At 39.0% G+C, this 23,210-nt stretch overlaps 1 protein-coding gene across 2 annotated transcripts in view; it reads left to right on the plus strand.

Moving 5' to 3' along the window:
• PEPD (peptidase D) overlaps positions 1–23,210 on the plus strand; it is a 134,245-nt gene that overhangs the window by 80,644 nt on the left and 30,391 nt on the right. For both annotated transcript variants that reach the window (XM_027466968.2, XM_072043961.1), the window contains 2 exons: positions 628–705; positions 17,472–17,620. In XM_027466968.2, the coding sequence (XP_027322769.1) occupies positions 628–705; positions 17,472–17,620 (227 nt within the window). The remainder of the gene's footprint in view (positions 1–627; positions 706–17,471; positions 17,621–23,210) is intronic.

The following is a 23,210-nucleotide window of genomic DNA, read 5'->3' on the forward strand; positions in this document are numbered from 1 at the left end:
CCAGATATTACTGCTGACATTACATATCACAAATGTTCCTCTAGCAGTGTGCAGTGAATTCATTCCAGCAGAGATCACACATAGCCATGCCAGAGGTGAACTGGAACTGTTTACTTGGACAGCTGATTTTTTCCAGCCCCAGTAACTTGTAAAGCGTTTCAAATACTTCAGATTTTTCTCCAGAGGAAACTTGTCTTTTATGCCTCAAAACATTTAACCTTATATAGGGAAATGTATCAATAATTAAAAAAAAATCCAGAATGAAATAAATAGGTACAGCTTGAAAAATTACACTTACATAATTGCTTCCTTGACACTTTCATGGATTTGCAAAGTATTTCTATGAACTGTGCCGAGTTCCTTCTGCAGAAAGGTCACATCTTGCAGCCAGAATAGTAAAACGCCCGTTCTGTACCTATTTCAGCTGAGTGAGATGCAGAATGTTATATCAGCCCATGACTTGGCAGATTCTATGGCAGTATTCACAGACTGCAACATTTCATGCTTAATATACAAAGGCACTGATGTTTACACGTTTACAGTGTCACATTTACAATGTTCCTTCTCATGTTGTGTGTTTTAATGTTTCTTCTTGCATTAATTATGCTGCATTTTCTTTTTACCTAGTGGGGAGAACTCATCTGTTCTACACTATGGGCATGCTGGAGCCCCAAATGATAAGACTATTGAAGATGGAGACTTGTGGTAAGTAAAGGTTTAGAGCTTGTCTGATGTTTTTGTTTCAATATATGTACTCTTGGACTTAATTAGTAAAATGATGGCTGCATAAGGAGAAAAGGTCTAATCTTTAAAACAACATGTAATTTTGCATGCCAGGCTATTCTGGTTTCTTCCAAAGGTTCTGTATACCTTTATCCCCAGTAGAAGGGGAATGGGATATTGTTTTCAAACTGCTTTGTTCCAAAGGCACATTAGAATATAGTTTAAGAAGTGACTGTAATTTAAATAAGGACACCTGCAAAAATTGGCATCTAATTTTGCTTTTGAAATTCAGATCCAAACATTAGCTCTGATGGTTGGGGGTTGAGAGGGTGTTCACTACTTTTAAGAAAAATGGCATAAAATTGTAATATAGATGATATATTCCAAGTGCCTTCATGCACCCAGACACCCTAGCCTGAAAGTGGACTTTTTGAACATGAGAGGTGATCAAACTCAGCTCAGTTCAGGTTAGGTCAGGGTGCTTCTAGTCCTGTATTGTGCCAAAAAAATAAAATAAAATAAAAAAATAAATCCTTAGAATTTAACATTGCAAGAATATGACTGCAAATACCACACATTTCTCTGCACTTGTATTACATTCCACATGCTTTGTAGTATCGCTGCAGATAAAAGCAGTGTGAATAAAATCACCAAAGACGTTAGTATAAATTTCAAGACAAACCTAATTGTGTGGTGTGTAGCAGAGCAGAATATAGCTTTTGTACTTCACCTCTGAGGACTTTGATCAAAAAACCTACATTTGTAAAAGGACAAAACTAGTTCCGGAGGAGTTAATCACAGATATTTAGTGGAGGATATGTATTAGATTACTTTTGTAGCATGTGCAAAGAGACTGCAGGTATGTATTTTCACAGTTGGATGTAAAGATGTGGAGGAAAGCAAATGAGTATTATCATAGGCTCAGAAGCTGTTGTGGGAAATAAATTGGTTCTCAGGGTTCTCAAAAGTTTTTTTAAAAAGCTGGTACATCTACAGAGACTGCAGAGTGCACTTAATTACAGATATGTTTCTTTTTAATACTGTAAAAAACCTTTAAAAGCTTCTTGTACAATAGTTTATGTATTATATTCATCTGTGGTGAATAGTTTACTCAACCAATCAAATACTAATACTAATTTATTGCAGTATAATAGCTTTGACTTATTGATCACATTGTGTTTGGATAGGTAATAATCTATGAGGTTTCTTTTGAACAGGTAGGGCACACCAACGTGCTTCTGTATTGACTGTGGCATTTGATTATGTTTGCAAAAAAAAGACAGCATGTAGCCTAAAGGAAATCACAGCTTATGTTACTGAGAGAAGATACACCACAATGTATTACAATGTCCTGTACTTAAAATTAAGACATTTAAACAGTGAGGGGGATAATATTGCTGGGAGAACTCAGAGCTGAAGTATATAAATAGAAGCTCTTGCGGGCAGCAGCTCTACATCATAGCCATCTCAACAAAGAAAGCAAGGATTAACCCAGTTTGAAATACCCTCTTCCTGAAATGGTCCAGCCTCACGTCTTGATCAGATCAAGTTTGTTAGGTGTAGATTGGATCTTAGCAAATAGGTGCTCAGATCAGCTTGACCTAATCATCTCTTTCCTAGTGGAAGAACAGAATGACAAGGTTAGTCTGGTTGTGCTCACTGGGGTACAAGATTAGCCTCGTGCTCACTGGCTGGTCTCCAGCACTGTGCTGTGTTAACCCTGGCTTGGTCTAGCTCTGTCTGAGCAGCTGCTGATATCATGAGTAGTTTGGGACCCAGCTCTTAGCAAGTGTCTTGAGTAAGTTTTGTTCCCTTCCCACCAGTCCCTTTCAGGAGCGCTTTCTCTGAGTGCACAAGCGCCTGCCCAGGCTGTGTCTCTGCCCCTACCTCTTGCCTTGCCTCATAGGCATGTGGAAGCTCCATGCTCCACACATGGTTTTATTAGCATTTTTCTCAAGTGCATGTAAAGAAGTTGAAAAAAAAAAAAAAATTGCATTTTTATGAAGACTATTTAAAAATATACTGATTTTCCACAGTTTAAAGAAGCCATGCTAACTTACTTCAGTAGAATACAAATTATCACAAGGAACTTCCTGGGTGATTATACTGTGTGCTTTTACAAATTTACAATTTGGGTGTAGGCGTGCCTATAGTGCATACAGAATAGGTTGTTAAAATGACAGCATGCTGATTTGCATGTATATGTTAAGAGTTCATGTGTTTGACTCTCAATTAAGCTTTTGAACAGCTACTGGGAGCCCTCTGTTGGATAGTTTTAGTCTCTTCCCTGAACATAAGGAAAAGCAATTTCTCTTTTGGTGAAAAAGAAGCGTTTAAAGGGTTATTTCTGCTTCTGCCAGTAATTTGGGTATAAATCTAATGTAACAACTCCATAGAATAATGGAATAATAGAATCAGAAGATTTGGTACTCGGTGTGTTTTTTATTAAATTATTCAGTAGAATTTCAAGTCTTTTTCTTGAAATGATTTAGTTGATACGAAAAACATTCAAGAGTTTTGCAGAAATGTGCAGCTTGGGTTTCTTATGTGCTAAGTAGTACAATGCAGTAGCTGTCAGTAAATACATCAACAAAGCACCTGAATATTAGAAAAAATAGATTTGTAAGACTAATGTTTTGCTTCTTTCAAACCCTTGACTGCATGCTTTGTTTGCTCTTTGAAGAATATTAGTTACAAGGATTTGCTGGTATCAACAAGAGATCATAGGCAAAAATACTTGGTGTATTGCAATTTTTTAAAAATTATTTTTAGACTGTTACTCAGACCTCTCATTTTAAAAATGTCACATCTAGAACACTGATTTTATTACTTTCATTTTTGATAATTAATCTACATGAAGTGGGTTTATTTCTGTAAGAAACTGGTATAGAATTAAATTGCCAATATTGCATAATAATCCACATTTTTATAGGTGCAGCTTCTGTGCTAGAAGACCTCAGTACAAGACAGGGACTGTAAAGAGAATTTCTGGCACTTTTTAATATGGACTGTCTTGCTAAGCAGGGCTGTCACTTTCAGCCTATTAAATATTAAAAATGAAATAGCTAACACGAAGAATTACAATTGACATATAAATCCGTATTTTAGGGTTTCAGTATTCAATAGGCATGTGCAAAGCACTGAACCTATATTAAATGTAAATATTGCAATTATGGCAAATCAGTGTTTTACATAAATAATTCATGTCGTATAACATTTATGTAGTGGACATGTAAATGAATATGGTCAATGTGATCTAAAACAAACACTTTTCCTAAGCAAGCATCTATTATCTCCGTGGTCAGAGGTCATGCAGATAAATTGCTAGGCTGAGCACCCTTGTGAATCACAGTGCTGTGCACTCTGCCCGTTCACTTGGTATTACATTTAAATAAACTCTTCTGCTCAAAATGTTAAAAATCACTATTACAGATGTCTACAGTACTGTCATGGCCAGGCTAAGATACAAATACTGATTTTCTTCTGTCATCTTAAGCCTGTGACAGCTCAGATAGAAACCGAGCCCAAGACTGAGGTTTACTGCATTATCTCAAGGTGTTGCATTATTCATTGCGTGCTAAGACGCTTGCTGTTTCTGTGGTGAGGCTGTGGCTATGTTTTGTAATTTGGAAAGTGGAGCCATAAGCAGTTCTAGTTTACAATCTCCTGTCCTGTTCACAAGAGGCCTCCATCAGGGTCAGAGTTGGGAAGTAACCACAACCTATTTTTCAGTGTTTTTCGGAGCCCCACCGCCCATACCAACACAGTTTGGATAACGAAAGGTCTTTCAAAGTTTAGCGGGAAGATTTGACTCCTTGCCATGCACAAATCTGGTGCAAATAAGCACCTAGGGTCCTGTCAAGTGGTGTTCCTGGTGTTACGCCTGCTTCCTGGGCCAGTTTCTCTCAAGCTCTCCTTTTGCAGCTATTTGCGTTTGTTCAGACTAGAGGAAGGGATTGGTTCAGTGGTTGGAGAGCCCTCATGGGATGCAGGAGTCTCTGGTCTCAGCTCTTCTCAGATTGATCTCAGAGAGCAGGTGGAAGTTAGGACTTGACCCTGGGAAGTACCTTTCATGAAAAATTCAGTAGAAGCCACAGAGTTTCTGCGAAAAGCTTCAGTCTCAACAAATCAGCATCTTCTGAAAATCTGCTTCCTTAAAGAAGATGGAAACAAAGCCCGTTGGGACCTTCCTTCTGCCCTGCCAGATGTTGCCATGTGGAGCCACACCATAGCTGTGAGGAAAGGAGAAAACTGGCCATCGGGACAGGTGGGGTGCGGCCTGGGAAGTGTGGGGCCAGACAAACATCTGTCCTCACCTTTGTGGTTCGTTGCTTTGTTGTAGGAACCCTCAGATGAAAGTGTCTACATTACATTTTGATTCTGAGAAGGCATTCAGGAAAATGATAGTTTATTGCATTCACTTCGCTGCCTCGTGGTTCGTGCCACCTGCCGTTGTTGATTCCTGGCATTGCCGCGGTGCTGAAGGCATGTCAGGAGTTGATTGTGTTACTGCGATTGATCAGCAGGGCTCCTGCAACATTTGACGAATACAAAATGCTTCTATGATCTTAAAATAAAGATTGATCCTTCATGATGAAGCTCTCGCTTAAATAACAGAAATGTGAGAAAATAAGCCTGACCCCAGATGTCACTGAAATAGATACGGCTATTACCTGAGATGGCTTTCTGCACATGTCCTGAGTTGCAGGTCTTTGTCTTTCATGGCTTCTGACAAATTTCTCTCAGGGAAAATTCAGCACTTATTAAACCAACTTTTGTCGGCAAGTTTACTGACCTTTTAGCACTTGATGGCATTTTTTGTTGATTAGTTGGTCCATTCTTTGCAAAATGCTGAATATAACTGTATATTCTGAAGCACTTGGCATGTTTACCACTTTGAAATACCCTCCTAAGTCAGGATCTTAAGGAAGATCTCCCTGCTGCCTGGTACAGTCCTGTCCACGCAGGCCCTGGGCTGCGTCAGCAGGTCCCCAGCTCATGAAGTACGCTCATGAAGTACAGCAGACCTGAGAGAGAAATACCATTAACCTTGTATTCACAGTGTGTATTCACATCTGTTTGTAAAATAAAACTACCTTTAAAAGTTTCGGCAGAAACAGGTTGGATCGTCAAATTGTGTCTTTCAATTTATTTGACTGTTTCTTTAAATGCTCTCAGATTTAAGCTCACTGATTGTAATGAAAGCATTGGAAAGAATAGGGTATCTTTGGTGGAGCAGGATATTTCCTGCTGCAAAGGTTCACAGCTATTTAGGTGACCCACCAGTGATGTTAGGAAAACAAGTTTTACTTGCAAGTAGTTTTATTGCATTTCAGTACCAGAATTTAAGCGCTAGAAAAGTTTTATTAATGCCACAAAACCTGTTTTACATTCTGTTACAGAAGTGCAATCGTAGCCTAATGCATCTATGTGAGATGTTTCAAATGTGTCTTGGCTGTATTGACAGGTATTTTTATTTGCTTAGTCAAATAGTGGAGCTGGGCATGTGGAAGGCAATCTAGTATTGCAAAAAGATTTTACTGGAATAATTTATCTCTGAGGTATATTTCTTTCCTTGGTAATGCCAGCTAAATAATAAAAGGGATAATATTGACACCAGGGGGCACTAAAATAAATGTTCTCTGGAAGGAATTAAGTATTGACCCATGGTTTGATGCTGGCAATGTTTTGATATCATACCAGAGCAAAGGCTCAGCACCAACCAGGAGCATTGTCTCTGCATGTAATGTACATTCCACTTATGTTGTGCTAAATTTGTGTTTGCTTCCTTCTATTTGACACTTATACGTGCCTTTTTATAAATATGTTAATATTATAATTTCTGGTGCTCTCAGAAGATCCTGTTTTAACTTCTAGTGCTCCTCCTCTTGTCATTTCAGAAGCTTTGTTATAGGGAGCTTGACTGCATGTATAAGCATTTAAGACAGATTTTTCTGGGTGAAACAGGAAAGATACTAAGTTTTCAGGGGTCTTTATTGTTTAATTACTCTAAAGAGATGAAAGACCATTTTTAGATCTTCTGGAGTTGTCGATCACTCTGAGGTGTACAAAGAACATTGCAAAAGAGTTGCTTGTTACAAGAACTGGTCAAATCCAGTTGTCCATGTTTATTCATAAAGGCAAGGTCTTCTGTTCACTAAAATATGCTACTTTTCTAATTTTACCTCTTTTTCATCTGAAAGCATAGTACAGAGGTTTCTAGAATCAAAAGAGCTGTCATTTTGTATATAAGCTGTGTGCATACATCTTTTACATATGCACACAATATGCATACGCAGTATATATGTTATATATTTCCTTGAAACTATCAGTATATTTCCCTTAGTATTATAGAGTTTTATTTTTAGAAAAATGCATTGTTCATTTTTCTGCAGTAATGAGTAAGCGTGTAACATGAGAGGACTTTTTGTGAGTACTGGAGCTATGTTTTAGGAAAATATCAAGAAGACTTTAAACTACTCGATTAAAAGATAGGTTAGCTTTAAAAAAGGTATACTGCACACAGAGAAGTTTGTTGTGACTCTTTTCCAAATGGAATTTACATTGTTTTACAAAGTTTTATGGTATTAGTGCCAACCTATAAACCAAACTGCATTTGTCCAGGTGGGGGCAATGTTGCATTAAAAAGCAGGAACTGACCAATCTTTTTGCATCAGATAATAGAAGTCCTCCCTTTTCCACCCCCAAGTACTTCATTGTCTGCTATTAAAACAATTTATCCTACGGAACAAAATATTGTATTTATTACTTCTTGAAAGCACTGCTTTTAAGATCCCAGGATATTAATGTGTCAGATGTAAATGCTCATCTATTTTATGTGGGTGAGGCTAGTATTTTCATTTGCCCTTGTACATTTTTTATGCATTTTGAAGTTTGGTAATATAATAATATGCAAAAATTATGGTTAGCTTTAACCTTTCAGTCTGCAGTTTTGAAACAACTTGTTAGTTATGGTTTTGTTTCTAATAATAATACAAAGTACATTGCTACTACTTACTGGTTGATTGCAAAATCAACTGGCTATCCATTTCTGAAATAATTCCTTTGGCCTGATTCATCTGGTTTGAGTAACATTTACTATTTTCATCAAGTGTAGGTATTTTTCTTCCTGTTGTGCTTATAGACTATATTAATTTTATGCTAATCTACAAAAATTGATTTGATTAAATATAGAAAAGTATATTTGCTAGAATTGTCAATAGTATTCCTCTAATAGATTGTGTGTTCTGGATAATTCAGGGCTTTGGGGTTGCCTGCTGTTACAGATGTATAAGCCTTTTAGCCAAAGGAGAGATCACTAAGTAATAACATGTTTGCTATAACAAATTTTAGCTTTCTTTTAAGCACCATGTTATGGCCTGCTTCTTAATTTGATGGTCTTCATACGTTGTAGTGCATATGATATTTTTTTAATTATCACCTGCAAATGAGATTCATCTTTCATATTTTTAGATTAACATTCTCAACAGAGCCTCAAGAAACCTGAGGGCATGAAGTTGCTTTGGCTGTTGCTGGACTGACTTGGCTAGTGTTGCTTAAATAAAACAAGTGGGGTACAGTTTAGTATTTTTAAATAGCTGTTGATTTAATATTGATCATTCACAACTGCCATTTAGTTTAATCCATCTTTTGTGATGGTCTTTGTTAACACAGATACACATATAGGATTTAAAAAATACTCCTACACGTGTTGCTTGTCTTGGACAGATTTCAGTAGCAAAGTCTTTCTTACTGTTCTTGGTGTGGGGAACTCAATCATATAGGTCAGAATACAATTGTAGAGGGAGTCTTAAACTAATATATGGCTCCAAGTGAAGGTGCCATTAATCTCCAGCACACCTTTTGTGTTTCCCCCATGAACCAGGTGTAATTCCCAGACCCTGCATTCTGGGCAATGTTGGGTCTTTTCCCTTGTGTCTGGTCAGGGAGCCCCTTGTTATTGCTGTGGTGGAGGCATGACTCTGAGCCAAGGCCTCGCAAGGAGTCTTTCTGGTATAGTACTGCTCCACTTTTTGGCTGAGCCAATTTAGGTCTTTAAAGCAAGAATATTTCTAATTTAAATTGTACATTGCCATATACTGTACTTCCAGCTTGAGGTGCTGCTAAGAACAGTAGTGTTTTTGTTTTGTTGTTGTTTTTCTGAATAGAAAAAAATGTTCTTACTGGCAAAACAGCAGACTCATCTAGGGATGGGCAGCATCAGCTTCCTTTTCTGAAGAACTATTTGCTGTCTTCATTACTGCACACTTGGCTTGAACATTTGGACCTTCTCTCCGGGAAAGGGCTAGGAACTCTTCTTTTGCCTTCGGTTGGCATCTTCTGTACAGCATTCTGAACCCCCTGTCTTTTGAAAAGTGGTAATTTAGAGGTTGCTTGAACAATCCTAAGAACAACTACAGGAAGTCAAAACAAAAACAAACAAACAAACAAAAAGTCCCACTCAAAAAAAAAAAAAAAATCCTACATGAACTGGTACCATTAGTCATTGTGTCAGTTTTCATTGTGGAAAAATTTGGAAGCTTTAACCTTTTGCTGGCAGGACTGTGTGTGTGTAAGCATGCACACATAAGAGAATTTGATAGTATTTACAGTGAAAATCAATGAGTAGAGGTCTGACACTTCACCTACTCCTGTAATCTCCAGTGGTTGTTTGCCCAGGTCAGAGTGTCCAAAAAGGGCTGCTGAAAGCTAAGGCTCCCAAGTCCAAATGTTAGCACCTAAGAATGGTGGCCTGAATCAGAAATATCAAACTTCTGCCATTCAGCTTCAGTAGGTACCTTCCACTTCTAGACATCTAGAAATTGAATGTATGAGTTAATTGCAAAATTTTGGTAACTTAAAAAAGCAGCTGTTCCTATTCTGTGCTGGTATCTCATACTCTGGTGAGGAGCTGATGAGGTTTGTTCTCGTCAGTGTGACTGGGAAGTGTGCAGCTGCCAGTACAGGTTTCTCCTTGCACATTTCCTTCTCTTCCCTGCAGCTCTGACATCCTTGCTCCTTGTTTGAGCAAGTCAGCCAGATACTGCGTTCTCAGTATGGAGCTCATGGCAGCTGGCCAAAGTGTCACGTTTGCAGCCATCTCTGTTTTAGGTTGACATTTCAGCAAAGAATTCTTTGCTAAAGAGAGTACTGTCACTTACTAAATATGCCAATTAAAAATGGATAATAGTTACGATTAGGAAACCAGGAAAAGACATTCATTCAGCAAAAAGCCGATCCAGTTGTCAGAACTTTACCTGTCAGTTTGCCTGATCTTTGGCATATTGCCTGCATGGGTCTAGCAGAAGTGTGAAGCAGGCAGTAGAGACACTGCGCCTGCTGTGTCTTACAAAGCCTCGAGTGCTGCCTCACCCTTCTCCTAACCTGGCAATGCTAGCTTCAGGTTCACAATCTCTTTTTTGTATGCTTCTTTCTATACTGGGGACATCCATCTGCTTACCAGAAGCAATGGGAGATGGCTCTCAGGGGTGAATTTAGCCATGAACAAGGTAATCAAAAGGTTTTTGTTTGTTTGTTTGTTTGTTTTTTGGCTCTTTGCTCTGGCAAACATTTTTAAAGCGACATTGATGCAAACTGCATGGGGGTGAAAGAGGGACAATCCTTGATCATGGAAATTGGTTTATTTAGTGCAGAAGCATAAGGCAGTTGTCTTCAGTTTCTTCCACAGACAAATATTGCAAGCAAGGAATTCCTTCTCAACCTGCTTATGAAAAGAATCAGAAGTAGTACAGAAAATCTTACAATGTGGGTGTTTACTGAGCCAACTCCTACGTCCAGCTCATTCAGTGAATTCAGTGGCATTTAGATTTCATATCCTCTGAGATAAATGGATCTGAAATTCTTCTGCTTGGCTCATATTACTGAGTGAGATGACACTCCCACGTGGTGTTGTTGGTTTAGGAAACCATTTTTTCTCTGCAATACAGATGGAGCAGCAGAGCAGGAGGGCGCACCTTCCCCAGCGACCTCAGGGCATAACCATGGCACACCCACGTGCAGCTGCACATCTCTGCATCAAGCTGCTGCACCGCTTCTGTGAGCTGCCGTTTCTGTCTGTTGTAGTGAGAGGACGCCCTAGTCAGGGCACGAACACCCAGAAAAGGTTTTTTGTTTGATTGCTCTTTTTCTTGTTCTTTTTGATAACCCAACTTGTGTTTGTTCTTGCCACAGCCACTGAGGATCCTGAAGTTGGCATCATGGGCATACAGTCTCCTCTCCTTCAAAATTCAGTGAAGACAGATCTTTTTGTTTTAGCCTTTCCTTTTTGGAGCAAAGCTTAATTGCATATCTTGTCATCTCTCTGAGAGAAGGTTGAGACAAGCCTCCCATTAGCTGTAATAGTCTGGGAAAGCCTTTAGTGAGACAGTGCTACAAAAGGAACAAATATGGGAAACCCATGGAGAAGGTGGACATGAAGAGACGGTTGAGGACAAGTGAAAATATGAGCCATATATAAATCACAGCAAAATGTGTGTAACAGAATAGTTGCGCTGGCATTTTGTGTCTCTAATTGCATTACCTGTGTGGGCTCCACGATCTTCTCTTGAACACGAGACTTGCACAAAGAGTGATGTTTTCTTGTGACTATCCAGAGCCCAATTTCCTACACACAAAATATTCTCTAACATTTTTCCAAGGTTGCTCTAAGCTGCAGGGGTGTTGCCAACAAAAAGCTGGCCTTACAATCAGCAAGCCAAGTCTGGCTTCGGGACAGAGCCAGTACAGGCTCTCTCTGTACCATGTCAGATGGAATCTGGACAGAGCAGAGCACCTCTTCCAAAAAAGCTTCCTGAGCATGGTAGGACTTTACCCTATTCTGTTCCAGCTCTGTACTGAGTTTTGTGATGTTATCTTACACAGGGTTGTTTTTTTTTTTTTAAATTGGTAATACTTGGCTAGTCATGATACAAGTGGATGAAAAAGTGTGTGTCACTTAAACTCTCCATTTTCTTACTTCTGCTATCATTTACTATAATTTATTCTTGTAATTGGCTATTAAAACACCCTATTTCCAAATCACCTGGCACATTTCCAAAGATGTATCTCATAGAAATACTGATACCTATTTCCCTCAAGCTTGAAATTGCCTTGAAGTGTTTAACCAAACAGTCAGATTTTGTTAGTGTGTGACTACTTCAAGATTTAATTGCTCATGAAGTCTAAAGCACAAAGCGTGCTCTCTGCGAACTCGGAGCAGAGTGTGATGAGTTCATACAGAATAAAATCTCCAGCTGGGGATAACTTGCTTGTATTGCAGTAAGAGGAAGAAAAGATTGTGTGTACATTTGTTCCTGTTGTCCTGGAACAGGGCTGGCACCAGTTCATCTGCATGGTGCTCATCAGCATCTTGGTTGATAATGGCTCAGAACCCTAAAACCTCAGTAAACGTAGCTGAGTAAAGTGCATCGGGAGTCATTGCTGTGCACCTTTAACCTGAGGGACGAGGAGGGCATAGTACGACGTGGTGGTATCAGCTTTCTAATTGCTGGTCCAGGAGCCTGCCGGGGGGAAGGGGGGGGTTGTTCTGAGAGCAGGCAGGTGGGGGTCTGTGCACCCCGCTGCATGGGGGGGTCCCTGGGCGTCTCAGGCAGTGGTGGCTCTGCGGCTTTAACCGAGGGAGATGAATTTGTTTTTATAACTCTCCTGAGGAGACCCAATTCTGACTGTGCACGCAGAGCATCTCTCTAGAGCAGCAAGGTGACAGTTTTACGGATTAGGTTAAAGTAGCTGTAGGCTTCCCAAGAAATGCCTGCGAGAGCTTGTTGTTGGGTTGGATTGGTGGTTGGATCACTAGCGATTCATGCACATGGCTCAGATACCCCAAATAAAGTATTCCTTCCCATTGTGATATTGGCCATAATTTGCTTCATTGCCTGGCAGTTTCAAATTATTTGACAATAAAAATGTCAGCAAGCCTATAAAAGTTAAAAACATGCTTAGAAGAAGATGATGCTTTACTTTGGAAAAAAAAAAATGTATACAGTGACTTTATAAAGAAAAGAACCAAAGTTTTCCAATCTAAAGTGTTACACAGAGTGTTTTGTGATGCTTCCCAATCAGAGGTTTGGAAAGCTGAAAGTAGTATCAAAACACCTATTATTTTTCTGGGCTTTACAGCCAAAAACGTAACTATAAATCTGCATTTTGTGGTGCCAATGTTCTGTGAAGCTCATCTGTGTTGTTTCATAGTGACTTCAAGGGGAACGTGCAGAGAGCTGTTGTGCATAGTGTCATGTAGCATTTATAGTACAGCGGTGACTTACAAGCCTGTATTCTCCTTAAAAATCAACAGGAATTAAGCAGCCTTGAAATATTATCTTCTCTCTGCCGGCCTGGGTAGCTGCAGTGGGGAGCAGAACCCAGGTCCCTGGGGCGAGGAGGAGCCACTGCTGGTGGCCCCAGGCCCTCCTGGGCAAGGCTGAAATGCTCCTGACAGAGGAAGCAGGATCGGCCGCTTCTTTTTATCGTCGGTGCCTGTCAAGTTGCAGGGTTGTGGCATGGGATGCGTGTTCCTGCTTCTTCTTGACTTCGTACTGGTTTATGTACAAAATGATTTTAAGTTGTGGTGTCAGGCTTTTTGCCTGTGAGAGGAATGAGACGCAATTAGTCATTTTTGAAAGTTAATTCTAAAACAGATGCAGAAGGCAACTTTTTTATTGACCCTGTTGGCTAACATTGTATTAATGATACGTAAACAAGTAATTCTGTCGGTACAGTAACTGACAGGTTATCTGATTTTTGTAATATTTTGCATTGTTTAGTTTTATCTAAGTATTTTGCAATATGTTTGGGAGGAAAGATTACAAATATATATATATATAACTGAAGCCTCCCTTAGGAGGTCTCTGCCCATGTTTAAAAGGAGAGATTTAGAATATTATGTGCTGGGTCTCTTACATATGGTATAGCTTCTTATTAATTCTAGACAACAAATTGTAACAGTAACATGGAATTTTTAGTGTGTGCTCAGGTCTTCTGACTGTTTAATATTCTTTTATATGCTGCACTTTTCACCCTGAAATGAAGCCAGGTAGGTTTTCATTGCCTTTGCTCCCAACAAAGCGATGCAAAGCAAGATTAGCTTTTCTCTGTAAAGGTTTTGAAAGAAATTCAGCTGTGCAATAAAAGACTTCATCAGGTTCAGCCTACATCAGTGAAGACTTTGACACATAGCGGCACGCCTCTCTCTGACCGGCGATACTCCTTCTCTGGCCACCTTCCCATCTGAGGCTCCTCAGAAACCTGACAACCTCATGCTCCTCATCTCTGGATGCATTTGAACCTGCAATTAACAATTGCACCCTTCCTGCAAAAGGCAGAAGGGTTTTTCTGGGCTGAAGTTTGTCTTCATTCTACCAAGAACTGTACTCACAAATTTTATAATAGACAACATATGTAATCTGCTAGACATCTAACATTTGTATTTCCCTTTTAGATAAAATAATAGTGTTTGGAGATACTTAGTTCTATTATTGCGTATGTTAGCTGACATTAAATAGTCCTTAAAAGGTAAGCCACAGATCAAGATGCCTGTAAGGCCTATTTTCATTTGTGCAGTTAACTTGTTTATAGTGCTGCTATATTTGATAGTAGTCCAAATAACATGTAGTAGTTGTTTCTGTATGTGACCCTTGTAAGACTGCATCATCAGACAGTTAATTTTGAATGCACGATTGAAAATGTACTAAAATACATTATTAATGTCTCTCTTGCTACCTAACAGTTACCTTCTAACTCCAGATTAAAATAGTGTATTTTATCCAAGGAATGAGGATATAAATAACCTGCTTGTAGAAACTTTTTTCAGTTAGTCTACAGGAGAAGATAGTAGCTCACATGCATTTTATTAGACTTAAATGTGCTTCACCACTTATTTTGCCTGGCAAGCAAAGATATGAAACTGGGATCTTCTCGGGCTCCCATTATTTCCTCAGGATAACTACAATATTTGGGCTATTTCCATGTCTTGGGAAACATTTTAACTAATGGATATGTTCCCAACTGAAGTTAAATGGAAGAGAATTCCCAGTAAGAGCCAAAACATCTCCCAGATGTACAGTTTGTTTTGGATGCTTTTTCACTGAAGCATACAGCCTAGATGGTGTGTTATTGCTCTGTGGTGGAATTTGAAAGATCATCTTCCCTCATTTCTACTCTTGTCTGGAAGCCAAGAAACCTGATCAAATGGTGCTTCCTGGCTTGCAAGCCTTATTTTGGTGTACCATCAGCTTTGTAATAGCTTTTTTCCATTACTTAGTGCTCCAGTAACTCTAACAACGATTTAACAACCACCAAATGATGAATGGGTTTGAGAAAACACTGATAATTGTACAGAAGGAATTGCTGAAGTGTATTGCTTATGCTAAGTTCAAATGAACTATTCTCCAGGTAAAATATAGAAAGCATGGTAACTTCCAGTAGACCTGGACCAGGGTTTAAAAGTTGCTGGTCACAGCTTTACTGTGACCGTGCTGCATTGACACATTTGTAAATGGGACAGAATTAGGCCACAAAACTCCTGTAAATCCCATCAAGTACCATGAAAATTCACTTGTGATTTGGAAAGGGTTCGATTTGGGGTAGGTTGAAAGATTCATAGCTATACTAAAAAATATATATGGTTGGCCTGCTAGAGAACTAGCAGCTTCTTACATAAGTCTTAGTTGCTGCAAGTAGTTTTCTGCATCCGTAGATTTTCTGTATGTACCATTAGTTATTTTTAGAAGCGAGTCTAACCATAAAATCAAAACTTACACAGTGTTGATGGGGTTTCTGATTTTGAGGTTTGGCTAGGCTTGTTTACAGTTGCTATAGTGGTGTCAAATCCTGCTTTTTCACCCCGTGGGTCTGACATTTGCTGTCTACTGTGTATCTTTTTTCAATTAGCAACTTTCTGTTTCAAAGTACTGTATTTCCTATTTAAGTGAATATATAGAGCATTTGCATTAGCTCTTTGTGTACATGCATAACTTTGCAGTTGTCCTTGTAATGTTCTCCTAGAGAGTTTGTTCCTGTAGCTTTAAACCTCAAGCAGTTCTGCATCTGTGAAACATAGCTTTGATTCCTGAAGTTCCAGTCCTGCAAGTGGCTCTGTAGGTGAACCTTGCCCAGTGTGGGGAGGCTGGGGATGACTTCAGCAGGGCTTGCACTAAGTGCAAAGATTCGTTCACAGAGGAAACTGCAGGGTGGATTTTAAAATTTGAGTAAATATTCAATATTGAGTAAATATTGGGTACGTGTGCATCTGTGTATGCAATGAAGCAAGAAGAGTCTCAATGCTGCTAAAGTACTATTTAGTTTTACCATGATTGCCTTCGTCTAATTTTTTGTCCATTAATTTCAATAGCAGTTACATTGGAAATGGTGCACATTTACAGCTGAGTGTTGTAGCACTTTTGGGGGTAGCTTATACTTATCCTTACCTCATCATGTATGCTGGCTGGGAGCAGAGGTATGCAACGCAGTTTTGCTCATTACTACTGTGATTAGGACTCAGTAACAGAGAGGGTGCTGCAGTAAAGTGCCCTTCTTTCTGCTCGCGGTGTCTGAGAGACCCTGCTGTGAAGCAGAAACATGAGGAAGAAAACACCAAACTTTTCAAATGCAGCAAAGGAAAAATATTATATTTCTTTGTATGATGACAGTCACATACAGTTGTTCAAGCTGGTTGTAGGAAGACAAATTAGCAGATTCCAGCTGTGATACATTACCTAGGAAATCAGGAGGTCATACACATACTGTGTCAAGACCAAAGTCTTATATGTAAAATGTGCCTTCTTGCAAGCAATATATGATGAGCTGGGGGCTTATTTGCTTAAGTAATGGTTGGTCCGAATGGTTATTTGGTTATTTGCTAATTTTTGAGCCTGCTGAAACCAGTGCAGTGCCTTATCAGGTAGGCTCAAGAAGCATAGTATTGCAAATGTCTAACCAGGTTGTCACAAGGGCACAGAGACCCTCTTTGCTGCTCTTGTAGATTGATTTCTGGCGGCTGAGCAATCAGTGGGGAGTCATGGATATATGTGTAGGATAAATATGATTCTTAAAGGGTAAAACATTTTTTCCCCATAAAAAAAAGCACTTTATAATATTTTTCTTCCTCTGATACAGAAAAGTTTACTGATTTTTTTTTTTCTCTTTTTCTGTATTCTTTCCATAATGCTTGTTTCTTTAAGCCCTGTTTGGCATGGTTGTTGTGTAACGGAAAGTTTATTGTGAGCGGTGGCAGTCAGCCTTTATAGGGGACATTTTATTTAAACTATCAGATGTGTTTTGACACACTTACGTACAAAAGACCATAATTAACATTTCTCAGTTAAGTTTTGAGGTTAGACCCTTTATGTGGTGCTGGCATTTCTCAGGAAAGAAAAAGAAGTCGTTTCTTCTGAGAAAAGGTCTTAGGAACTGAAACTGAAGACCTGGAAGTAGATTCCTCATGTGCTTTTTATCTTCCTTCATGTGTTCTTGCAGTGTTTCCATCCAGGACCAGAACAGCTGGTGAAGGTGTCCATTTAAGCTGTATGTAATATAGCAAATGCCCTTCTGCCAGGAGAGAAGCCAAGAGACTGTTGTCTCATTTTACTTAAAAACAGCATTGAAGTGGTGATTATGTGGCCAACTATCAAAATGCAGGTGGTTTTTAAGTGCAGATCAAGAGAAATACCTTCAGTTCTACAGTTTCCTTGGAATTAAAATTTACATCTCTTTCTCCTTTGTTTCCTTTTTAGCCTGTTTGATATGGGAGGAGAGTATTACTGCTATGGTTCTGACATCACCTGCACCTTCCCTGCAAATGGAAAGTTCACTCCTGACCAGAGGGCTATCTACGAAGCGGTGCTGAAGTCATCACGTGCTGTAATGAAAGCAGTCAAGCCAGGTAAAAGATCAGTACATGTCAGCAGGAATTGACAAGCTTGATGGCAGCGTTCAGGCTGTCAGGACAATTATGTTTGGATATCAGAAAGTGCTGGAAAGGAACAAGATGACAGAACTCATTTCTGTATTTAAACAGCTCTTAGTAGGTGAATGATACCCAACATTCTCCATATAATATTTAAAGAAATAACACATAAGCAACTACTAATAGTATTTAAAAGGTATTTTAACCTCCTACTTTTTTTAATTCCTTAAATACTGTGGTGACAGTTATTCTGGTGTTTACACTGGCAGATATCTTTTCAGGAAGCTTATGCCAAAGAATGAAGTAAGAGTTTGAGTGAACATGTGTCATGCTTCAGTTTGTTTCAAGCATTTTCTGTATTTTACACACAAACTCAATAGAAATCTTCTAATGAAGGGAGGATGGAGTGTGTACCTTTGGGAAGGACACTTAATTAGTCTTTAAAAGCTTTAGAAAGCACTGGCTATTGGATATTTCACTTATGCCTTTTAAGTTGCAGGCAAGTTTGTTCAAGTATACATTTTCATAGTTGAAACAACTGCCTGGCTTCATGAAAATCTTACTTTTTCCAATTCTGCTTTCAGGCAGCAAATAAATGCTTTTAGAGCCAGCAGCTTCTGTGATCTTGAGTATTTCAGTGGTGAAGGTACTTGAGCATTTTTCAGTATTACTAACAAAACAGCTTTGAGGAAAATGTACTTAATGTACAAAGCACACTTGTCCATTATATTTACCACATTAGCTTTCAGTCTTCAGACCCTGACTGCATGGGCTTTCTGGATTGCCAGTCAGAGCATACGTAATTTTCCTGTTTTACAAGCTGGCAGCAGCACTGTTCATTTGAGTAGCTTGGAACAGAGCAATAATACTTGAAGCTTATCTGCAAACGGAGACCAGATATTTTGCCATTTTAATAGTAATGTGCATATTCCATCATCTGCTGTTTCTCCCCTGAATAATACTGTTCCCATTCATCTTCACATTTTGCTCACATTTCAGTGTCACCTCTCGTGCGGTATTTATCAGTATTTTGCACTAATAAATTGTGGACTATCTTCAGAACTTAAGAGCTAATATGATTCTGTACTCAGAATGTTGTGGAGAATTCCTCAGTTAACTTACTGATTTATTTACAGTATCAGAAAATAAGGACATACTAAGTTTAATAATTCTTCAAATTGGTTGCAAGGATTATTTACTAGCCTTGAGAGCTTGAGATTTATAGACAGTTTTCAAGAGAAATAATTCTTAATGTTGGGGAGAAGACCGAATGAAGAAGAACGTTGGGACAGGACTGAACTTTCTGTTCTCTTGCTGTGCTTTAGTTTTCTTGCCTGTTTAGAAGAATGGTGCAAATGCATTTATTCTGCTCATGAGGCTAGTAATCATGAATTTTCTGGCCACAGAAAGCAGATTAAATGCACATTCTGTGGACTGGTTCATTGATTTGGTTCATCTGGTACTACTGTGTGGTGAAATGCAACCTGTCCCTTTTGTATTGTGTTGAATTACAGTTCTGAATAGAGTCCTGCAATGTGCAAAAATATTCACGCTCTGGAAAAGTCTGCTTTTCAGGTCCATATGACTTGTACATGTGTTCTTTTTGCAGGCTTTATCCCTTCTGTTCACTGGGGAAAAAAAAAAAAAAAAAAAAAAAAGCTTTAAAGCTTTAAAAATTATTTTCCTCCTATGAGGAGGAAACACCCTAAAGACCAAGACTCTTTACTACTGAAAATGACATAAAGTATTTAAAATAGGTAGCTGGCAGGAAAGTATTTACAATGTCTGAGATGACTTTCCAGTGTGACAAACTGCTTGGGCTGTTGAGAAAGCCCCAAGCCTCTCGAAGGGGTGTATGCAAACTTGATGTGTTGCTACTGCTGTACAGGGAAAGCAGTTTCTGTGGGAGAGGCTGCAGCTTCCTTACCCTGGTTGAACAAACCTCACTTGTTAGCTCATTGACTGAAGCAGCAGGATCAGTCCTGGGGGGGTCTGTTACTGTCACAAAGGGGAGCAGCAAGGGGTGATGTGAATTCAGCTTTCAAGTATCTCTTCTCCCCATCTAACAGAAAGTAAATAGTTTAGGTCTCCTAATAAGGAGGCAAAGAAGTTTGTGGGTTTAGAGGCAGTAAATGTAAAACCCAGCCCCATCATGTTTTAGTCAGATTTTCTGAATTATGGAGCCCTGACTTATTTTGCTATTATTTTTGTTTGTCTTCGTTTTCCAGGGTTCCTAAGATCAAAGGAGAGAAAAAGACAGTCAAGTGACTTGGCTCACATGACAGTAACCATTAGTGTGGCAGGCTGAGTAAAAAGAAGTTACACAGCAAAGTCAGCAACTGTAGAAAATGTTATTTCTCTCCAGCTGCAGAACTGGGGCCTTAGTTGTGCCTTGTGGCAAAGGGTCACAGGGGACATGTAGTTGTTGTCTTTTGAAGGTTAATGATTCCCAGAGTCTTTCTTGTTGCAAGATAGGAAGCAAGTGCTATAGAGAGAGACACTAACTAAATACTGTGTTACATAACTGTGGCTTTGGAAGGACACACATTTGCTAGCAACATTAAACATCTTATATAGATGTGTATAGTTCAGGGATTATTTGGTGTTCGTGTGAACCTGATTGACTATCAAGTGAAGCTGATTTCAGAGAGACAGTAGACTTCCTACCATTTTTTTTTTAATACTTGTTATATATAAACAGCAATCATAATTTCAAAAATACTTGAAAGCATCACATTTTATTGTAGAAAAAATATTCATCTAAGTCCTGTGTGTGGTCCAAAAATAAAAGCAGCTGAAATCGTATTTATGGGTCTTCATACCTTCCAACTGAAAGAACAGAGTGCCTTCTGCAAGCCAGATAATGTATTCTGAAAGTTAAATGCTCTTTGTGGGATTATAGCCATGTTCAGTGCAGCCGTCACAATTCCTGCCACAAACCAAATCTATTTAAAATAAAGGGGGGGGGGGGGGGGGAAGACATACTTGGTTCTATTGCATAAGCAGCAATTTTGAAACTACTGAACGTGGATCTCTTACAAGGGCAGCAATGCTAAGTCTCTGAAGCGAAAGAGTCAAAAAGGCGTGCTTGTGTGGCAGTGGATAATTGTCTCTTTCCTACAAAGTCAGACTCGTGATCCAAAATGTCAGAGAGGAATGCAGCATTTCTGCTTAGGGGATATTCTTAATGCGTCAAGTCCATCTGGGTTAAATTTGCTCTTCCACAGAACTGAAATACAGGGGCGTATGCGCAAAATACTGACACTTCCACTGCTTCAGTGGCTGAGGCATCATCTACTTGTTCCTCAGAACAGCGATTTCAGAAACAATTTCTTTATGTAGATACTGTAAAGGATTTTAAATGGTGAAATTGTAAAGCCAAGTGTCTCGGAGTATTCCAGAAGTTAGTGCCTTGATTTGTCTAATTTGGGTATTGTTTTTCAGTCTCATTGGATTTGCTAAATTGTTTGAGGCACACTAGGTGCACTCCTGGAGCACATTGCCCTATGTGGTTTCATCTGAAAAGAATTCAGCTCATGCCCTTCAAAACTCCACCGTGTAAGCCAAAATACAGTAAGTGGAGACTATCAAGAGATTCCACATCCTAGGATGATGAAAACTGTAGTACCACTGCAGAGATACCCATTGTTTCCCCCATTGCTATCTTCATGCAATGCACGTAACAGAAAAAAACTCAGCTAATGAGCAGCTATTCTGTAATTTATTTTAACCTATTGTGCCGTGCATGGCCCACAGTCTGTTTATTGTCTGCTGTTCAAAACCTGCTCTGAATCCAGAATTATTAATGTCCTCACCAGTTTTTCCTCAGAGTGCACATTGTGTGTGCACGTGTTTGACAGGCAGTCAGTTCACTTGCACTTCGTCTTAGTTATGTGGAAGTGTGCAGCAGTTGCCCTTCCATAGACGGTGGCAGACAGGCTGGAAAAGCTAGTGTAAAAGATATAGAATTGGTTTGGATTCCAAGATTGAAACCTCACATGTGAGATTTTTCTTTCAAGTATTTACCATAATGCTCCTGCTCAAAACCCAGCTGTTTTGACCTCAGTTACAGCTGTGCCTAACGTTTCTGCAAGTCAAACTCCAGACTGTCAAGCCAAGCACTGAAAAAAAGAAGGAAAACAAGTATTGAACATATGTAAAATAAATTAAAAAAGAAACCACGCGTCTGAAGCAAGTTGCCTAGCATCCTGCTGGGAACCTGACTGGGGCAAGGGGGATTGTGAATTCTCAGTGGCAACATTGCCCAATCTTCAATCTGCCATTGAGAATAGGTATCTGAGTTTTTTTCTCGTAAGTTAGCAATAACCTTTCCTCTCTGTCCATTCTACCAAATCCTGTCTCCTGTCTAGTTCTGTTTGTCCCAGTTACACAGGTTAGATCCAATGTCAATGTAATAGACTAATTAATATTTTTTTTAAAAATCATTTGTCGCAAGTTACACCTGAGAGAACAGTATTGTTTGCTCTTTGTCATTAATATAAATCTGTGTGTAGAAAATTGTAAAATAATTAGCTTTGCTGTGAGTTCCTCTCTGAAACTTCTAGAAAACCTCTTTAAGAAATATGATGTAGCTTTGAAGTTAGCCCTGTGTGGAGCCAGGGCTTGAACCAAATGCCTTCTGGCATCCCTCCTAACCTAAATCATTCCATGATTCTTAATACATTCTAAAATATGCAAAAGAAAATGTCAGTCATCAGTGTCGATGAGAATCAGTGACCATTCCCAACTCTTGCTCTTAATAGGGAGGTAATATTTGCAAGTCAAGCAAAGGATGGTGGCATGCTGCAGTTTGTGTGCATGAACCAAATTCAGATGTAACCCCGCTTTGACTATCACTCTGTTCTCCAGTGGATACTTTGCTGTTAGTTACACATATGTGTCCAATGGTATTTGGGAAGTTGCTGTGGAATAGCTTCTTTTTTGTTCTGTAACAAATGGCTGTGTTTTTGTACTGTGCCCAGCCACTCAGGTGACTTCTGAAGGTTATTATTTTGAATATTATCTTGAGCTTTTAGAGACTGTTGAGAATTGGAGTTCCGTAATTCCAAGTTGGTGAGGACAGTGTAGTGGTAGCATTAGTTACTCAAATACATTTAATCAGCTGCTGTGCTTAGAAGAAATAAAAAGGAAGCATGCTTATCTTCACATTTTGCAATTGAAGATATTTTGGTTTAATGCACTAGAGAGTAAACAGATAGTGTATTTAAGATCGATGAGCTAAGTATTGGAGTAATTTTGAACTTCCCATTTTTATCCCTTTACAGTTGCACACTGGGATCACTGAACATTCCTCCCTTTTCTGTAATGGAAAGTCCCAGGAGAATGGGAAGGAAGGGAGCTTGTTGTGCTTAACATTCCTAGTACTACTGCAAATTTTGTGTATGTTTAAAAAAAACTTTTACCAATATGTTATACGTGTTAGTGTTTTTGGGGAGAAAGAGAATGAATTAAAACACCTCAGTCAGTAAGTTCTATTGTCCCGAATTCCAGTTAAAAAAAGACTTCTTTGTCTAGCGAACTGTTCCCAAGGAACAAGTTGAGTAAG

The sequence above is a fragment of the Anas platyrhynchos genome, chromosome 12, assembly GCF_047663525.1.
Source record: "Anas platyrhynchos isolate ZD024472 breed Pekin duck chromosome 12, IASCAAS_PekinDuck_T2T, whole genome shotgun sequence".
NCBI lineage: Eukaryota > Metazoa > Chordata > Aves > Anseriformes > Anatidae > Anas > Anas platyrhynchos.